Source organism: Danio aesculapii, chromosome 16, assembly GCF_903798145.1.
Source record: "Danio aesculapii chromosome 16, fDanAes4.1, whole genome shotgun sequence".
NCBI classification, from domain to species: Eukaryota; Metazoa; Chordata; class Actinopteri; order Cypriniformes; family Danionidae; genus Danio; species Danio aesculapii.
In genome coordinates, this window is record NC_079450.1 from 44,766,192 (window position 1) to 44,785,937 (window position 19,746).

The window sequence follows — 19,746 nt, forward strand, 5'->3', positions numbered from 1 at the left end:
AATATATCAGAAAATGCTAACCAAATGTTTATAAAAAATGCCTTAAATGTTTAGTTTACAATATATATAGTTTTGTTTTACCAGTTGTTTTGTATTTTAGAACTTAATAAATAATGTTTATGAGTTTCTTTAAACATGCTTTTAAATGATGAGTCATGTTTTAATATGGAAATTATTCATAATTCACTTTGCCTTTCCACTAATATTTATTTTCATAGATATTGTAATAAAGGAGTTGTCCAACATTTATGTACCTTTTATTGAGACTAATTGTGTATCTCCATTTCAACTGTACCATAAAAGGTACAGACCAGTATAATAAGAGGCCTTTTCTACACTATATAACGTACAATTTTTTACAAAAGGTACAAAACTGTTCCTTAAGGAACAATTATTTTGTACCACCATGTACTGTACCTTTTTTTCTGAGTGTAGAATGTGTACGTGAAGTTTCAGCTTGAATAATATCTAACAAATATTAACAACAAAAACAACAAATAAAAAAGGATTTATAGCATTTTTGTGACTGTAGCTTTAAATTCAAATGAGATTGTGACCCGGAGCTACAAAGGCCTATGTGTCAGCATAGTGGCAGATTCATAAACAAGACTAATGTCCTATGCTAATGAAGAGAGGTTGTCACTGATGGGTAAGGCTTTCCTCTCTCTGATGATTTGTACAAAGGGAGAATGTCAACCAAAGTGTTTCTACAGAAAGCATTTCATAAAGAGTGATCACTCGTCAAGAGTATATAAGTGATTTTTCATAATATGTCCCTTTTAGGAATAAAATTCTATGCAAAATTAGATTGTTTAAGATTATTACTTGTTTTAAGATCTTTTTTCTTACCTAGTAAAGCTTAAAGTTAGACATTTTGACTGCAAATTTAGTGTAATCACTTTGCATATTTTAGAACTTTAGTTCAGCTGTAGTAACTTGTTTTAAGTTTTCCCATTAAAAAAAACAACAACTGCTCAATCACACTTGTTCATGTTATTTAGTGACAAAATGCATTGAGTATGTTTTGTTGTAAAAAGATTCAGCATATTTTGGGACACTCTTTTAATATATAATATAAACTCCTGTTTAATTACTTTATTTTTAAAACATTTTCACTCAAAATAAGAAAATCATATAGTAGTCGTCTATTAACAAGCTAAGCTTAGGTAATTTCTCTTATTAAAAGAAGTCTTACAAAGTATAATTATCCTCCACTTGCAGGTCATTTGATTTGTTTCTGGTCTGTATCTTCAATTATTTCTTATATTTAAATAGTTTTTTTTTTTTTGCAGTGTTAATGCAGAATGATTGTTACATTATGTATTAAGTGGTATATTATTACAGAAATTATGTTAAATCTCAACACAGAATAAATAATCGTTACTACTACTACTAAAAATAATAAGAATAATAATAGTACTACTAATATTAATACTACTACTACTACTACTACTACTACTAGTAGTAGTAATAATAGTAATAGTAATAATAATAATAATAATAATAATAATAATAATAATAATAAAAGTACTACTAATATTAATACTACTACTACTACTAATAATAATAATAATAAAAGTACTATTAATATTAATACTACTAATACTACTACTAATAATAATATTAATACTACCACGACTACTACTATCACTACTAATAATAATAATACTACTAATATTACTACTACTACTACTACTACTACTACTACTACTACTACTACTACTAATAATAGTACTACTAACATTTATACTACTAATGCTACTACTACTACCACCAATAATAATAATATTACTAATACTACTACTACTACTAATAATAATAATAATAGTACTACTAATATTACTACTACTACTACTACTACTACTACTACTACTACTAATAATAATAATAATAATAATAATAATAATAATAATAATAATAATAAATAACTGGTCCATAATGCAAATCTCACCTTCTTGATGTCTATATCATCCAGATGATTTTGGACAAACTGTATAGTTGCATTGAAGTCTGCCTGGTTGAACTCATAGGGAATGTTCCAACCAAGAGGCCCATATTTCCGCCTCTCTTGGACAGTGGAATGGAGGAATGCCACACCATACAACATTGGCCTCCACTGGACCATGTTACTCACATCCAGAAGATCCTGACTGATACCTTGAATATATTATCATGTATTACCACAAAATGAAACATTAACCAAGTAATATAACCATATAGAAAGCTGAATTGATGAAAATATATGCAAATCATTTGACATACATGTGTGTCATTACTTATATGAAAATAAATTAATGTGTGTGTTCATATATGGCCATACATAAAATGATAGATTTATGGATATAGATTTAAATGATAAATAAAGCTAATATTTAATGTATAGCAATATTTTAAAATATACAGTATCTTGCATATATGACATTTATTTGGCATATGTGAGATCCATATTTGAAGTTGTATGTCATATACATATAATTTCAATATATTGCCATATCTATATGGGTCAGAAAAATGAGTCTCCTTTATAAATAGTTGCAGGGCTCAGATCAGTATATATCAAACATTCATGTCAAAGAAATAGGAAAGGGGGGAAACTGTCAGTCAAAGAAGAACTAAATATCCAAAGACTAGGCTCACCTCCATAAGTCCTCTTAAGTCCGGCTTTTAGTCCCTGTGGAGGCTCGTTGGTGAATTTGATCGACATCTGCAGAAGAGTGATAGGAAAGTGTTTGTGAACCTCAGTGGTCATCCACAGTCTAAAGGTATCATGAACGCTGTCTGTCTCCGTGATTGTGTCCATGAGTTCATCCATAAAATCCAGACCCAAATGGCAGTTTTGAAGTAAAGCCCAGCCTCCCTAATAGGAAAAAAAGAATATTTTTTAAATATCCAAATAATTATACAAAAATAATTTGTATTATATTTGCACAAATAAAAATATACAATATTAAAGGGAACCATTATGCAAAAATAACTTTACAAGAGGTTTAAACAGTTTTGTGGCAATAGTGTGTGAATATAGCCAGGTTCTAATAGTACGCTTAATGAAAAAAGTCTGCTGAAACACTTTGATTGACATTTCCCTTTGTACATGTCAACAGAAGGAAAGGTCCCACTCACTGGTGACAATCTCTCCCTCATTAGTATAAATAGCACTGAGTGAGAAGCAGCCGTCCACCATTAGTTTTTTTTAATCTTCCGCTATGCCAACACATAGGCATTTATAGCTCCACCCTCTTTTGAAAAATAGGCTCAATAGGCACAATCTTAAAGGTGTCATTTTTCTAATTAAAATGAATACATTTCCATTCATGTAGGGTTTGTTAGGATTAAATAAAATTTGGCTGAGATACAACTATTTAAAATCGAAACTGGGGTTATATTTTTTTAAAAGTTATAGTTTTCCAAATTAAGTTAAATAATCAAATCAAATATTACTTTCTGATATATTTAAAGCTGGAAATTTACAAAGTTATTACTTAACATTCTAATGTTTTTTTTGGCAAAAAAGAAAGATAAATAATTTTTACCCTATTTGGCTTTTGCCTAATAGGTAATTAACCGGGTTAATTTCTAGACATTATGTTTTTGTCATCCAGGACCACATATGTTGGCCACAAATTGACATATACTATAAATTACTTTGGCAGTTTTTCACATATGGTTCATGTGATTACATCCTAGAGTCAGGATTTATTACAAGAATATTATTTCATATGACTAAATCATCAGAAAAATTCTATAGTACAGAGCGAAACATATATATTCAACAATACTTGTGTGTTTCTTTAAGCATTTAAAAATGAACATTAAAGAGCCATTTCACGATTAAAAACATTAACCCAAGGTAACTCTAATGCCTGATTAATATAAATCTTGGGCCATCTTCGTTCATATTTCACACTGCTCATAAACTAACTACAATATACAGCCTCAAATTCCAATAAAAAATCTGGACATTTTGTAAAATGCAATAAAATCCAGAAACTTTGTTTAATTGACAAAGTACAAAGATCTTTTTTCCCCCGGTGAGCCAATAAATAGTAAAAATTTAAATATGAACAATATAAATATAAAATAAAATTACAATTTTGATTACTCCAACACACTCGAAAATAGTTGTGACAGAAGCATATTTAACATAGTGGCACATGAACTTTTCTTTTGTGCTTTGGTTTTAAAAATATTTTGTGCACAATGTTTATTCACATCCATGTTTCACACAAAAGTTCATCCATCCACCAGATGGAGCCCTCCCCTGAATATTGACTGGTTGCTGCCTCGGTGGTACTTTCGCGTAGCCACTATTCATAAGCTCGTTGTTTACGTCTGTTCATTGCGAAGTGTGGCCAGTTCGCTATGCCTTACGAATTTTCTATATCAGTGGTTCTCAAACTTTTTCAGCACCCCTCCCCACACCCCCTAACAAAAAAACAAAAACAAAAAAAAAAAAACGCTCAAATTAACAACTTTATTTAAAACAATTTAAATTGTCATGCTTAGGAATAATTTTTGTGAGATGTCAGTTAAGTTGACATGGTTTCAGTGCTTCAATCAATTGGTCCAATCTTCAAGCATAGTGTTCACTGTAGTCTGCACTCACTGGATTCCATCAAGCCATATTTTGTGTACGAGTCCTCACATTTACACAGTTTTTTATGCTAGGCTCTTCCGTATTAACCCTTTCAGCTGAAAGTCTAAATTTAACTAAAGATCTAAAGTTTTATTGTCATTCATCAGCCTGTTGGTTAACAGGTAACTGTACTGTTGTAACTAGAAATACTACAATGGAGGCTGTAGTTGTTCAGTGTGTTGAAGTTTTGTTTATTTATATACCTTTTTTTGTTGCACATAATAATTTACTCCTGACAATCCTGAATTAAAATTATAAAAAATATTTCTTAAATGCATTCTAGAATGGGGTAATCAAGTTCAGAGGCAAAGAGGGCCATATTTAAACCACTTAAAATGCAAAGTGACACAGTGCAAAATTACATTTAAATTAGTTAAATTTTAAAAATGTTGGAAAAAAGTAGATTAGCATCTTTAAAAAAATAAATTTATCCTTAAAATATTAAACTTTGAGCAGATATGTTGAGCACCACTAAATATCGAGCACTATTAAGTTTTAATATTTCATAATTCATTAGCCCTATAATATAACGTAAATGGATACATTGTATTTATAGGCTACAGTGGTTTTACTCAGGGTGTATACAATTTTGTTTTTAATCATTCAGTTATTAACCAATGCTAGTAAGAGGTCAACTGCAGAGCTCATCCAGCTGTCATTGTTGTAACAGGAGTGCAAACTCCGTGAACCTAATGATGTGATGACAGCTCCATTCATTGCTTTTGCAGCACTTTTTGCTTCACCATTTTAATATGTTTGTTTGTCATGCTGTAAAGAGGACCGCCTGATATTTGCACAATGTAAAGTGTAAAGCCTGTCGGACTGTGGACGAGGTGCAATGTTGTGCCATGTCTTTAAAATGCTGTTTGTTTTCTATGAGTGAAGCCTATGCAGAGAGGCACACTCCCCGCAGTGTCCAGCTGATCGGTTACTTAGCAGCGCAAGCCATATACAGGGAAGTGCTTTCAGCCACTGATAATGTTCTTTATACAGCATTGATTGTGTATTTTAACTGAAATACAGTCCGTTTAATAGACCTGAGCATTCATTTAAGTGTTTAAGCATAAACGAGTTTAATAAATGAGACCCCTAGCCTAGACAACCAGCAGCATCACTGCATAGAACTGATGCATGGCTTTCAGCATAAGGAACAAAGATTTAAGTTGTATTTCTTGATGCAGCAGCAGACTATGTTCATTGACAGTGGTTTTCTGAAGTTCTTTTTAGTCCATGTGGCTTTATTTAACAGCACAACATAATCATTTTTCAGGCAATTGTCATCTGAGGGCTCAAATGTCCAGCACATTCAGCTGTGATATATAGACTTGATCTACACAGATTGGGATTTTTCTGGATTCCCTCAATCATTTCACAATTTAATTTATTTTAGTTGATCTTTTTTGTCTATTGTCTATATTGTGAACTGTCCCTGCAGGCACAGGACATCAACATGACATCATATTGCATGTTGTACCCCAACATCGTGGGGACATTGGATTTTGTTTAAAAAATGAAAATCGGGTTGACATCAGAGCACAACATCAGGCTGATGTTACTGTCCAACGTCCAACCTAAAATCAACATGAAATCAACCAAATATCAACGTCTACTCATGTTACACCTTGACGTTGTGTGGACGTTACCACTATGACATCTATCAGACGCTGGATTTTGATCACTTTCCAACACAACCTAAAAACAACAAAATATCAACGTAATTTGACATCAAAATTACATTGTTCTTAGACACTGGCTAGACATTGAATTTTGGTCACCTGACGTCATGACCTAAATGTAACTTAATATTACCGTCTTATGATGTTGTGGGCCTGCTGAAGTGTTTCAAATCTGTTTCATTTAGATATTCTATGACTGTTTTACTTTTATTTTGCCTCTATCCCAACGTTTTTGGAGTGTATTACAGCCATCAAAATAACATTGTCCTTAGACACTGGCTAGACATTGAATTTTGGTCACCTGACGTCATGACCTAAATGTAACTTAATATTACCGTCTTATGATGTTGTGGGCCTGCTGAGGTGTTTCAAATCTGTTTCATTTGGATATTCTATGACTGTTTTACTTTTATTTTGCCTCTATCCCAACGTTTTTGGAGTGTATTACAGCCATCAAAATAAAAATTTGCTTACATGTACAAAATACATTTAAATTGTTCAGTGAAAGCATTTGAAATGCAAGTTAAAAAGAATGAACAAGTCACAAATTCTTGATTTCATTGCATTTTACAAAATGTCTCAGCTTTTTGTGGAATTGACGTTGAAAAATTAATCCAAGGTATAATCTCATTTTAGTAAAAAAGCATGCATTTTAACATCAAAAATGAATATGAACATACATTAGCCATGGAGTGCTGCAGAAGCTTGCGTGCATGAACTTCCTGCCCCTGTCCCATTGAGACGTAGCGAGTCTCAATTCTCTGCCGTTTGCCCAGGGCGATGATCGAGTCTGTTGGGTCTGATCCCATGGAGAGGAAGCAGATGAGAGGTGTGCGAGGGTCAGACTCTTCCCAGGTCTTCTCCAAGTCAAGAATTACTCCCTCAGCATATCTTTCTCCCATTGATTGCGTGATGTACTTTCGTGCCTTTCAGTTACAAATTAGAAAATAAGTCATTAGCCTAATGGAGTTAGGTATTGCATAAGTTCATAAACTATTAAAAAACTTTATACAGTCTTATGCAAAAGTTTGGTCACCCCTGGTAACTTTCAGAATTGCAAGCCATAGCCTGCTAGACTTTCAAATCAGCAATTTAATTTGCATATATTTTATACCCTAGGGAAAAAGCAACATTTTAGTTCTGACATAACATTTATTTAATCAACAGATGCAATGCAATTTAAGTCATAACAAAAACAGACAGATGCAAAAATGTGGGCACCCCAACAGAATTATGACATCAATCTTTTGTACAGCCACCTTTTGCTGAAATAACAGCTTTTTCTAATGGTCAAGGATAAGTCACTGAATTCTTGCTGAAGGCATATTGGGTAAGTCTTTCTTGCAAAAGTTTTCCAGTTCAGTCAGGTTTGATGGGTGCCTAGCATGAACGGCCCTTTTCAAATCAATCCATAGATTTTTGATGATGTTCAAGTCTGGGGATTGGGATGGCCGTTCTAGAACATTGTATCGTTTCAGAGCATGAATTCCTTGGTAGATCTGGAACTGTGCTTTGGGACATTTTCCTGCTGAAACATCAAACCCTGCCGTAACTTCAGGCTCTTGACTGAATCCTGAACATTGTTCTTCAGAATCTGCTGATACTGGGTGGAATTCATGCGATCTTTGACTCTGACAAGGTTTCTAGTACCTGTGCTTGCCACACATCCATACAGCATGATGGACCCTCCACCATATTTTACAGTAGGAAGCAGGCTCTTCTCCTGGAATGCTGTGTTCTTTTTCCGCCATGCAAAACGCCTATGGTTGTGGCATCTGTCCACAGTATATTTTCCAAAATGATTCAGGCTTGTCCAGAGGAGCATTTGTATACCTCAAACAACTCTTTTTGATGGCAGAATCCAGGCATCTTCTGCATCACCTTCTATTGAGCTGTTCTTTGTGAGACTGTGCTGAACTGTGGAATGATCTACAATGACATTATTGGCAGCAACATGTTCCAGGTGGTCTGTGGTTTGTCTGTGACCATTCTAAGCATTCTTCGCCTTCACCCAGATATTTTTCTTGGTCTAGCACTCTTTCCTTCACCAGAACTGTTCCTGTGACCTTCCATTTTCTTACTATATTTCTGACTGTGGAGATAGAGTCTTTTTTGATAGCTTTTTGCATCCTTCTCCTAATTCATGTTGATGAATTATCCCAGTTTTTAGGTCATTAGGAAGTTCTTTTGAGGTCCCCATGTTGCTACTTTTATGTTTACAATAAGGAGAAGTACATCTAACAATTAGCTATCTTAAATATCCTTTTTCATCATTGGTTGCACTTGTGTCAGGATTATTAAGGTTCACTCAAATCAATGTTATGTTGTAATCAATCAGCATTAAGTGACTACAAGTTTTGAAATCCACTCAAAAGAGAGGGTGCCCGAACTTTTGCATAGCCTATTTCTCAGTTTCAATTTAATTTCACACATCCCAGTACTGCTACACTACGTATTTCTGTCTGAAAAACATGACATTATCGAGCTTTCTCTAGAAACCGAATGACATTTTCACTGCGATCTTCTCTTATAAAGAAAAAGCACATAATTATGCAGCCACAGAGAGGTGCCCAAACTTGTGCATTAGACTGCATCAGCTATAAAGCAAATAAGTCTATTATTAAAGCATGTCATTCAGCTCAAATCAGTACAGCTAATCTAATAAAAAAAACATTACATTTTAAATTATTAAGTAAGATAAATGTAAGATGTATATTCCCACATTTAAAAACATATAAAAATTAATAGATTTGTGAAACTGTTTCAACACAATTTCAACATTTAATTTTATTATTAGAATATTTTTAAAACCTTAACTGACCTAGCCAAAGGTGATCAAATCTGAGATTTTACACAAATATATTAGGTGGCAGACCACAATTAGTTTAGTCTGCACCTTACACTTTGAACATACTTAGCCAAGCCTCTGCTACTGCTTACTGTTGTATGACTGAAATAATTTAGTATTTTAAGTTGTTTCTTCATTATAATGAAAAAAACTGTGATTTTGTCTGAGTGTTTTGCACACACATAATATTTATCATTGCTTGACATCACAGCCTACCATTAGCAATATAAAAATGAAGTTAAACCAAACATAAAAACATGGAAAAGGCTACACTGCTGGATTAAACAGCATTTGGGAAATATTTGAAAAAAAAATGAATAGGAAGGCTACGTATTTTGTATTTAACTGGGTGTACATATGCAATGCAATGTGTGGATATTGCTAATGTATTAATTTAACAATAGATTAATTTATGTCTTTACGTATGTATTCATACCTGAGCAATTGTTCTATCTGGACACCAAGATCTAATAAGGAGCAGTCGCCTGAAACAGTCCAAAGCCTGGTCATATGCATTTGGGATTGGTTCTTCCTCTGGAGCCTCTCGATCAAACCAACTCTTCCACTGTTTCTCATGTCGCCCAATCTGTTAACATGCACACATTTTAATAAAAAAGTGAATGAATCTAGTACTTGCTTTAGAAGTTAAAGTGAATATATTAAAGTTATGTAGGGTGTTATTCAAAATTAAACTTCTAAGCAATGCTTTGATCTTAACATTTATATTTTAAACAATTGAAACAACAAACACTTAAGAGTTTTTTATGACCTTGTATCATTTACTAACCTACAGTGTAGTACAGAACTGTACTTTACAATTTAGAATGGTAAACCATGATCAACTTTCCACCACTAATGGATACATTAAATAATAGGCATGGTGTATGCTAGAAATTAGTGACTGGCATCACTTGATAAGTGTGGTATTTGCTGGAAAGTAGTGATTGACATCATTTGTAAGCCTAATCGATTGTAATAATATAATATATATAATATAATAAATAGCAAGCTAAAATTGCTCTGTCAACTAATAAAGATTCTGCAGTAAGTCCAGCTTCACCTTTCAGATAACGAACAACTGTGGAAGATACACCAACGGAATGATACCGAAAAAGTGTTAAGTGTTATGGTACAGTTCACTATTTTGTAATTCACAACTTCTGAAAATGGAGACAAATAATTGTGTACAGTACTTTTATAGCCTACTGAATCATACCACTCAGTGAAAATGAGCCATTCGATTAAGGCACAGCTCACCCTAAAATTAAATATCTGTCATCAATTATTGAAATATGTATGACTTTATGACTTATGCATATTTATGACTTTGACTTTGTAACAGCTTGCATCAGCCAAACTTTCATTTTGACATTAAAACAGTACTGTCTCTCTCAACAGTCCTGTCAAAATAAAGGTGAAAACCTCTAAAAAAAACAAAAAACAAAAAAAAAAAAAGAGTACTGTCTGTATTTACTAAATGAAGTTTATTTATGAACTAATTTCAAGAGGATCACATGCTTATGATTGCTTGCGGCTGGTCCCGCATTATCCAATTTATGATTCACCAATCAGACGATTCCTAAGCCATTATAAATGCCCTAAGTTCCATATAACAGCCATATAACTGAATCCCCCCTTCCACCCCTACTACTCCTCCTTTCCTAGAATGAGTGGCACGGTGGGCCTGTGGTTAGCACTGTTGCCTCACAGCAAGACCGTCGAAGAATGTGCAGAGTTTACATGTTTCTCCCCGTGCTCACGTGGGTTTTCCCCGGGTTCCCCGGGTTTCCTCCCACCATCTAAAAACATGCAACTTAAGTTAATTGACTAATCCAAATCAGCACCATAGACATGCTCCTAGTAAGTAGTTATCTCTTAAGAGCAATCACTATCTGTTCATTAGCTACTACAGCAGGGGAGTTCTCGAGATCTACCTGAGCTCAAACTCCCCCCTCGCCTTGCAAACGGGAGGGAGCCCCGGGCTTGAGGATCTTATGAGCTCAGGGGTCCCTTCTGGGACAGCATGCCAAACAAGCTTTATTCAATCATCAGCTAAGTGTGAACTCTTGAAACATGCACAGTGAAGAATTAGCTCTGAAAAGATCTGGACTGAATATTGAATATTAAATATGCATTTTAAGGAGTTTCTTGGGAAGATTTTTTCCACAAGGGCGGCACGGTGGCTCAGTGGTTAGCACTGTTGTCTCACAGCAAGAAGGTCGCTGGTTTGAGTCCCAGCTGGGTCAGTTGGGCAATCTGTATGGAGTTTGCATGTTCTCCCCGTGTTGGCATGGGTTTCCTCCGGTAGCTCCTGTTTCCCCCACAGTCCAAAGACATGCGGAATAGGTGAATTGAATAAGCTAAATTTGCCATAGTGCATGTGTGTGAATGTGAGTGTGTGAATGTGAGTGTGAATGGATGTTTCCCAGTACTGGGTTGCAGCTGGAAGTTCATCCGCTGTGGAAAACAAATGTTGGATAAGTTGGCGTTTCATTCTGCTGTGGTGACCCGTGATAAATAAAGGGACTAAGCCGTAGGAAAATGAATAAACGAATGAATGAATGAATGAATTGTTTCCACAGGATTTTATTTGGAATGCCAGATGAACACATCTTCTGATCAAATTGTTTTCCAAGCCATGTTACTGTTTATTTGCTTCAGGAATTAAAAGATGACTAGAAATCCCTCAACATTTGGGCTATAGTCCTATCCGAATTTAGAATTTTGCCCCAGTTTAGCCTTATATTGAGCGTGTCTATTTTGTTAATATGTCTTTTCTTTGACTAATAAACAAAAGCAGATAGAACTACACACTGCCAGCTTTTAAGGCTTTTCCATAGCAAGAAAATGTGTATTACAGATATAAATTATATTAAGCTTTTACAAATAATTTTTGCTAAAACCTCTAAAAGCCCTATCATACACCCATGATATGTATGGCAAACCAAGATGTGTATGGCGTGATTTGTTGCTATTTTCAGACCAGCACAACCCCAATTTTCTCATTTTGCGGCATGTTGTTTAAATGCCAAATCTATTTGTGCCACTTTGTGGACTCATGGGCATTCCGGTCCAAAAAGGAGGTGTGTTAAGGCGCATTGTTGGAGCATTGCTATTTTGAAGAACTGAAAGTAGACTGCACCAACTGAAAGCTGGTCTAAAGTCCAGCACAAAGCGCATTAATTATGTGCCTATGTGGGTCAAAACGCTTACACATTGCTTAATACACACACAATGTACAGCAATACAAAAATATCTGTATATGAAAAAAAATAATAATAAAGGATTAAAATGTTCGCCTTTTTCATGTCAGGGAGCTTTTTTCAGTTTATTTATGACAATCTGCATTTGTGTATTGTTATTATTGCTAGTAGTATTATTTATTATATGCATATTTATATTTGTTTTAATAAAAACTAGTTTAGATTTGTCCACCTTTCAGGTTTGGAAAATAGGACGTGTGTTTGGACACAAACTTTTTTGACCACATTTCATTATTATTGTTCATTTATTAGTTTGCTGAATATCAGAACTGAATTTAGAAATAGATTTGAAACAAATCTTTGTGCTTAACTAACAAAATAAAACATGTAGACTAATGAATGTCTTCAGCAGAGTGCGTACAACACCATTTCCTTATCCACGAAAGTAAAGGAGAAAAGTAAAGAGTAAAAGTAAAGTAAAGAGGCAGAATGGAGGAGGCTCGTTATTTATCCTCATGCTGCAGATGGTTTGTTTAACGGTCTTCTCACTAGTGAAGCGTTTGTTTTTTCCACTTACAAAGTCCGCCATGTAAATAGAAAATGTGCCATGGCGCAACGCAACTGACTATGATGTTGTGTTCACACCAGACGCAGAATGCGCGGATAAATCGCACTATTCGCACGGAAATAGCCGCGTGAACATTTGAGTTTACCCACTTCATTCGCGCGTCAAATCCGCTTCATTCACGCATGAAATTCACTTCAAAACAGACGCTGAATCGCGTGATGGGCAGGGTTTCTGTCTTCCCGGTGACTCTAGCTTTGTTGCTAAATGGCTAACATGGATTTTATAAGGAAAATAACTGTGTTTTTGAGCTTTATGAAGGCTAAAAACAGCGTCGTTTAGAGCTGTGTCTGAGTCCACTAGATCCTTTCAGAGGTGCATCCAGCTCTGTGAGCTCATAAATTCCTCCAAAAACTTAACTTGGATGATGGAGGCTTTCAGCTGTGCTTCTGACTGAGCCAAGCCCAGTTTGATGAACTGTTGTCTGTGTTGGCTGGAGGATTTCCCCCGGGACACCAACAACAGGCGCTGCGTCACAATCACGTCTCCACAAGAGCAAGCTCCTGATTGGTTAACACGTCAAACACACAAAACGCTCAATTCACGGCGCGCTATTCGCGCATATCGCGCTATTCGCGCATATCGCGCCATTCGCGCATATTGCGCCGCAGGATGTCTATTCGCGTGTTTGCATTGACTTAACATGTAAATCATTTGCGCTTGACGCTTCTTCTGCGTCTGGTGTGAACACAGTATGAAAGGGAATGGAAGATGAGACTCGGATTGGTTTAATTCACGTTATGTTCAAAACAACACCCATAACTCAATAAGAGAAAAAGCACAACTCTGTTAGACCATGCACCAGGATGCAGAGCTTATTTGTCTGTCCTTAAAATAGCAAATTGGATTTGGACACGCCCTTAATGCGTTTGTGCCATACGCTTTAGACCAGGGGTGCCCAAACATTTTCTTATGAAGGGCCAAATACCAAATATCATTGATAGCTGTAGGCCGAAGATAAAAATACCAAACTATTTTACGTTAAAGTTGCCACGGGTAATTTCCTAATTCATATTATTTTTTTCATAATATTAAAACATAAGTAGAAAATGTTACTTTGAACCGTATTAAACAATGCAGTATAACTTCATTAATTCATTCATTTACTTTTTGGCTTAGTCCCTTTATTAATCAGGGGTCATCACAGTGACAGCGACAACTTATCCAGAATATGTTTTCCAGCTGCAACCCATCACTGGGAAACTCCCATACACTCTTATTTACACTCATACACTACGGCCAATTTAGTTTATTCAATTCACCTAAATCCACATGGAGGAAATGGGGAGAACATGCAAATTCCACACAAACGCTAACTGATCCAGCTGAGGCTACCCACTGTGCCACAGCGCCACCCTGCAGTATAACTTTTTAATTATTACTTCCAATAAAAAACATAAACAATCATATTTATAACACAGTGGAGTTCAATGATGAATACACTAGTCAAGCAGAATCTGCCATTGCCTTAATTCACTCACCAAAGTCTCTGCATTGTCCTCTATCCGTCGTGTGTACATTTTGAACTAAATCTGATTAATTTACACCATTTAAATTGAAACATTTAATTTCAGACAGCTTTTTTGCAGCTTAGCAATAAAACAAAAAAAGGGTATATTAAGTTTGAAATGACAATCTCTAAACCATTCTCAGATGGTATAGCGGGTCAAATCTAGGGATACCATGGGCCAACTTTGGCCCGCGGGCCTTAGTTTGGGCATCTCTGCTTTAGACTTTGCACCTAGATCTTTAAAATATAGCCTTTAGAGTGTTAAAATTTGCTTCAAAAGAATGGACTGAATAAAATAAGTTTCTCCCAGAAGTAAAGCTAACAAAGTGGAATGAAACAAGTTTTTATAGTAAAAATGCTTTAACAAATATAGCATATGGGAGAATCATATCCAAGTATTAAAACTTGTGTATCTTCCTGGAGTGACCTATTTTAAAATAAAAATAATCTGATCCCACCGGTTACAAAATTTGCTTATCCCAACATTTTGGGTAATTGCATGGAGGTTGTTTCCTGTATGTACTGTACTATAGATCCCATTCTCTTTGCCATGTGTCATAAACGTATAAACAAATTGTTGGTTTTAGGTCCAAACAAGGTACTTTTAAAAGAGGTAAACTTTGGGGTGTATTAATAGTGCTTCCTTTGCAGCAGAGTCTGCTTCCCCATTCCCTTTGATTTCATAGTGTCCAGGTACCCAGCAATTACATGAAAATATGTAATTATTGACGGAATTTAAAATTCTGAGTGAACTATCCCTTTATAAAAATCTGTTAGCATCCATATTGTTCATCACATAAAACATTTCAAAGTTTTATCTACATTAAACTGATTAAAATGCAATGGCTGAACATACGTAAGGTACATTGTGACATATGTCGTATAATGAAATCTAACATGCAGCAATGCTACACAAATGGTTAAACAAAGGGCTTTTAATCTGGCTTCTTTTAGCCACAAGTAATTAATTTAGAGTTTGCCAAAGTGAGCTCATTTCACACTGCATTGAGCATGAAGTGCCCTCGGGCCGTCATGGCCTGCCAATCAAGCATCAGTGTGAGTGGCTGTGAATGAATTTGTGCCTGTGTGTGTATATGTGTGTGTGTAGAACAGATGAATCAAATATTGACATGTTTACTGCAAAGCGGGAGCAGTGAGAAGGATTTAATGAGGAAGGGGAGCTCAAAGCGACAGATAATGTGTGTGTGTGTGTATGTGTGTGTGTGTGTGCGTGTGTGTGCGTGTGTGTGTGTGCGCGTGTATGTCTGTTCTACAGTATGTGTGGGTGTGTCTGATCCTTTAAGAAGCTATGTGTGTAGAAGTATCTGATCACACACCTGGTCCAGAATGTCAGAAAACTGCCACAGTTTGCTCAGTTCCACCAAGTTAAGCCACGTTATGTCCAGGATCCACTTTGCAGCTTTGGGTGGACAGGCCTTCAGGTCTAGCGAAGCACCTCCTGGGAGACATCAAAAGAGCAGATCACATGCAATGTTTGTGTTTTGTTCTTATTAGTAAGACGTAATTTGAGCCAAGGTGGATGTGGATAGATGAAGTTCATAATTACATGCAATAAAAAAAAAAAACAATAAATAATATACTTCATAGAACATTTTGTCAAAAAATACATTTCACATCAGAGTCTAAAATGATTTGTTAGAAGATTCTGTCTCCCTAAAACCCTCTTTTCCGAGGTCATACCTTTGATTGATCAAATGGCCCAGTTTGTCATGGTTAACTGCTCAAGTTAGTTTCACACCACAAGCGCGAAAGGCGTGTGGGCAGCGCATCAGTGCAACTGAACCATTTTGAGAGCATGATGTCTGCAGTGGCTCCAAAACAAGGTTTTTGTGGACTTTATTTATTTTTTGTTTATGTTTATTGTTAATGTTACACTACTGTTTGTGGTAAATATTTATCTGAAATGAATTTCGCTCAGTGCTGTTTTTTTGTCTGATTTGTCATCTGTTTGATTTGAGATTTGAATTTATTAAATTTGCACTTCACATAATATAATATAATATAATATAATATAATATAATATAATATAATATAATATAATATAATATAATATAATATAATATAATATAACGTAGCGTAGTGTAACGTAGCGTAACCTAACATAATTTAATATAATATAATATAACATAATGTAATATAATGTAATATAATGTAATATAATATAATATAATATAATATAATATAATATAATATAATATAATATAATATAATATAATATAATATAATTAATAAAATATAATATAATATAATATAACAAAACATAAAAATAATATAATATAATATACCATAACATAATATAACATAACATCATAACATAACAGGCCCATTTCAGAAAGGAGGTTAAGTGAAAGTATTTTAACCTTGAAATGAGAGAAACTCTGGGTTTTCCATTTCAAAATGGCAGGTTTGTTAAACTCGAGAAAGCAGGGTAAGTCAAGTCTGTTTCTGAAAGAGAAGTAACTTTAACTCATTGTCAGTTGCTGTGGTAACTTACACTGTGAACCTAACCTGGTCAGGAGCAGGTTTTATTCTCTAAACTCTGAGTTTCTCTCGGTCTCCTCCCATTTTTTAAAGATGAAGCGGTATTTCTCGCCTTAGCCTTACGTTTCCACCCACCTATTTTAATGCTCATTTTGGAGATGCACATATCTTTTGAAAACATGCATAAAAACACACACATAACTGAGTAGGATAAACTATTATTCAATGGAAAAGATGCGCATAAACTACGATGTCAACACTTTTACTGAACAAATTACAGTATGTGCATTAAAAAAGGTTTGTTAAGTTTGTTAAAGAGATCATATGATGATAAAAATGTGTATGAATGGACAAACCAGCAGGCTGAACACACTGTAACACATCTTAAATGTTTCGGTCATTCTAAAATGCCTTAACCATTTCAGTATTAATGTTATTATATTATTAATAACCTCCAGAGCGTCTGTTCTCCGCGTCTCATGGCTTCAAACGCCACCATACATTTCATTGTGTGTCAGCATTGTCTTCTGAGGTGCAGGTACACTTATTAAATAAAGATAAGATTGACGCAGCTTATTCTACCACAGTAAATTCTGTTTTTACCGTTGATATTTGGTGCCCGTTTTATCAGAAAGTGACAATTTTGTTCTTTTTGATTCATTGGATGGAAATGCTGCTTTATTCGCATATCTTTTATGCGTTATTCCAGTTTTGCACATAAATTTAATTAATATATTTGGATGGAACATAACTATTGCCTACATTTCAGTCACACAAAGAACAAAGCCAGAATGGCTTGTCCTTTTTTAGGACAAAGAATTTTCTAAAGTGACATTTTTGAAAAAAAGTTATTTTATTTCCTAGCTAATAATATTTTCATTACATATATAATGAAACGTCTGATCCTTATCAGAGGAGCCTGATAGAAAATGCTCATTTACAAGAAAAGAGGTCGGATGGATTTAGAGGGTTTTGCATCTGAACTCTTTATGTTTGTTTTTTGGACAGACAGGACTTTCTTTTTTTTGTTTTAGTTATGAAATGCCCCTAATTGCCTCGATTGCTAGTTTTAGCGACAGTCAAAAAAATATATGAAGAGTCGGAGTTGGAGACCTCTATGCTTTTAGTTTTGGTCAATTTATTCAGAGTAAAGCAGCAACTGAGAACAAAATAAAAAGAGTCCACTCACTAATAGTTTGGGACTTGCGAGTCATAAAAAGTTTTTTTTTTTAATTAAATAATTATTTGACCTTAATGTGCACTGTTGAATACACCATATTTGAGTCTAAGGCATTGAACTACAAGATCATTCCAAAACAACATAGTAAGCGCTACTTTAGAAGGCTGTTTCTCAGTGGTTTTTACTTTGTTTGTGGTACATTATGAGAAATTATTAATGTGTTCCTCTGCAATCAGCATTGACAAATGTATGTTCAGTTGGGTCAGTAATATACTACAAAGCAAGAAATTCAAGTACATTTTTAGACAGATAATAAAAAAACAAAACAAGTTATCAAGGTTCCCCATCTCAAGAAAAGCCTTTTTCGATATAAAAACTAAGACAAACTATGGGGGAGCAAAGAGAGGGCGAAATTGGCTTTCACAAAAGAGTGCACTAATGAACAAAATGGTATTAACTGGCTGTACGTGCACTGCCAGCACAGGGAATCAAATCGACCTTCTGGTAATGGGCCACTTCTCTGACCGCAAGGCTACCTGATCTCGCAGTGATTAAATTTCGGGTCTGATGCTTTTACGAAATGAAAGCACATGAAGCAACATGATAATCATGCAGTAGTTCATCAATCTGCACTCACCAAGGACTCCTTATGAACAACATGTACAAATCACAAAAAAATAACAAAGAAACATCAAATATAATTTTGAAAAGCATGCTCCCCCATACAACCAATGATTTCACTGTAAAGACAATGAAAATTGCAATTGAGCATCGTGTCAACACCACAATCTACCTGAGTATTGTTTGCTGCCCACGTCCATCCCTTTATGACCAAAGTGTACCCATCTACTGATGGCCACTTCTAGCAAGATAACACACCATATCAATGTCATAAAGCGCGAATCATCTCAGACTGGTTTCTTGAACATGACAATGAGTTCACTGTACTCAAATGGCCTCCACAATCACCAGATTTCAATCCAATAGAGCACCTTTGGGATGTGGTGGAACAGGAGATTCGCATCGTGGATGTGCAGCCGACAAATCTGCAGGAACTGTGTTATGCTATCATGTCAATATAGACCAAAACCTCTGAGGAATGTACTGACCTTGTTGAATCTATGATATGAAGGATTAAGGCACATCTGAAGGCAATCAGATACAAAAGGGGGGCTCCAACCCGGTACAAGCAAGGTGTACCTAATAAAGTGGCCGATATATATATATAATTAAAAAAATGTAATATATAATTCTATAGGATGCTTTACAAAAATATATTTGTGCATATACAATAGATGCAATAGAAATAGTCAGTACTAAAGCCAAATCTGAAGCCAAATAACAAAAAACTTACAATAACAGTAAGTATAAAACTTACAATAATAATATTAAAAACAAATATATATATATATATATATATATATATATATATATATATATATATATATATATATATATATATATATATATATATATGTTTATTTATAATTTATATGTCAGGGGAAAAATAATGAATAAAAAAGAAATATATATAAATAAAACTTTTTTTACGTTTCGTAGTTTGTAATT

At 34.6% G+C, this 19,746-nt stretch overlaps 1 protein-coding gene across 1 annotated transcript in view; it reads right to left on the minus strand.

The window, feature by feature from the left end:
* Positions 1 to 19,746, minus strand: part of dnah5 (dynein, axonemal, heavy chain 5) — a 264,013-nt gene that overhangs the window by 26,446 nt on the left and 217,821 nt on the right. The window contains exons 70-74 of the mRNA XM_056476107.1: positions 15,833 to 15,954; positions 9,594 to 9,743; positions 6,990 to 7,235; positions 2,638 to 2,857; positions 1,952 to 2,157 (exon numbers count right to left, since the gene is read on the minus strand). Coding sequence (XP_056332082.1) covers positions 1,952 to 2,157; positions 2,638 to 2,857; positions 6,990 to 7,235; positions 9,594 to 9,743; positions 15,833 to 15,954 — 944 coding nt within the window. The remainder of the gene's footprint in view (positions 1 to 1,951; positions 2,158 to 2,637; positions 2,858 to 6,989; positions 7,236 to 9,593; positions 9,744 to 15,832; positions 15,955 to 19,746) is intronic.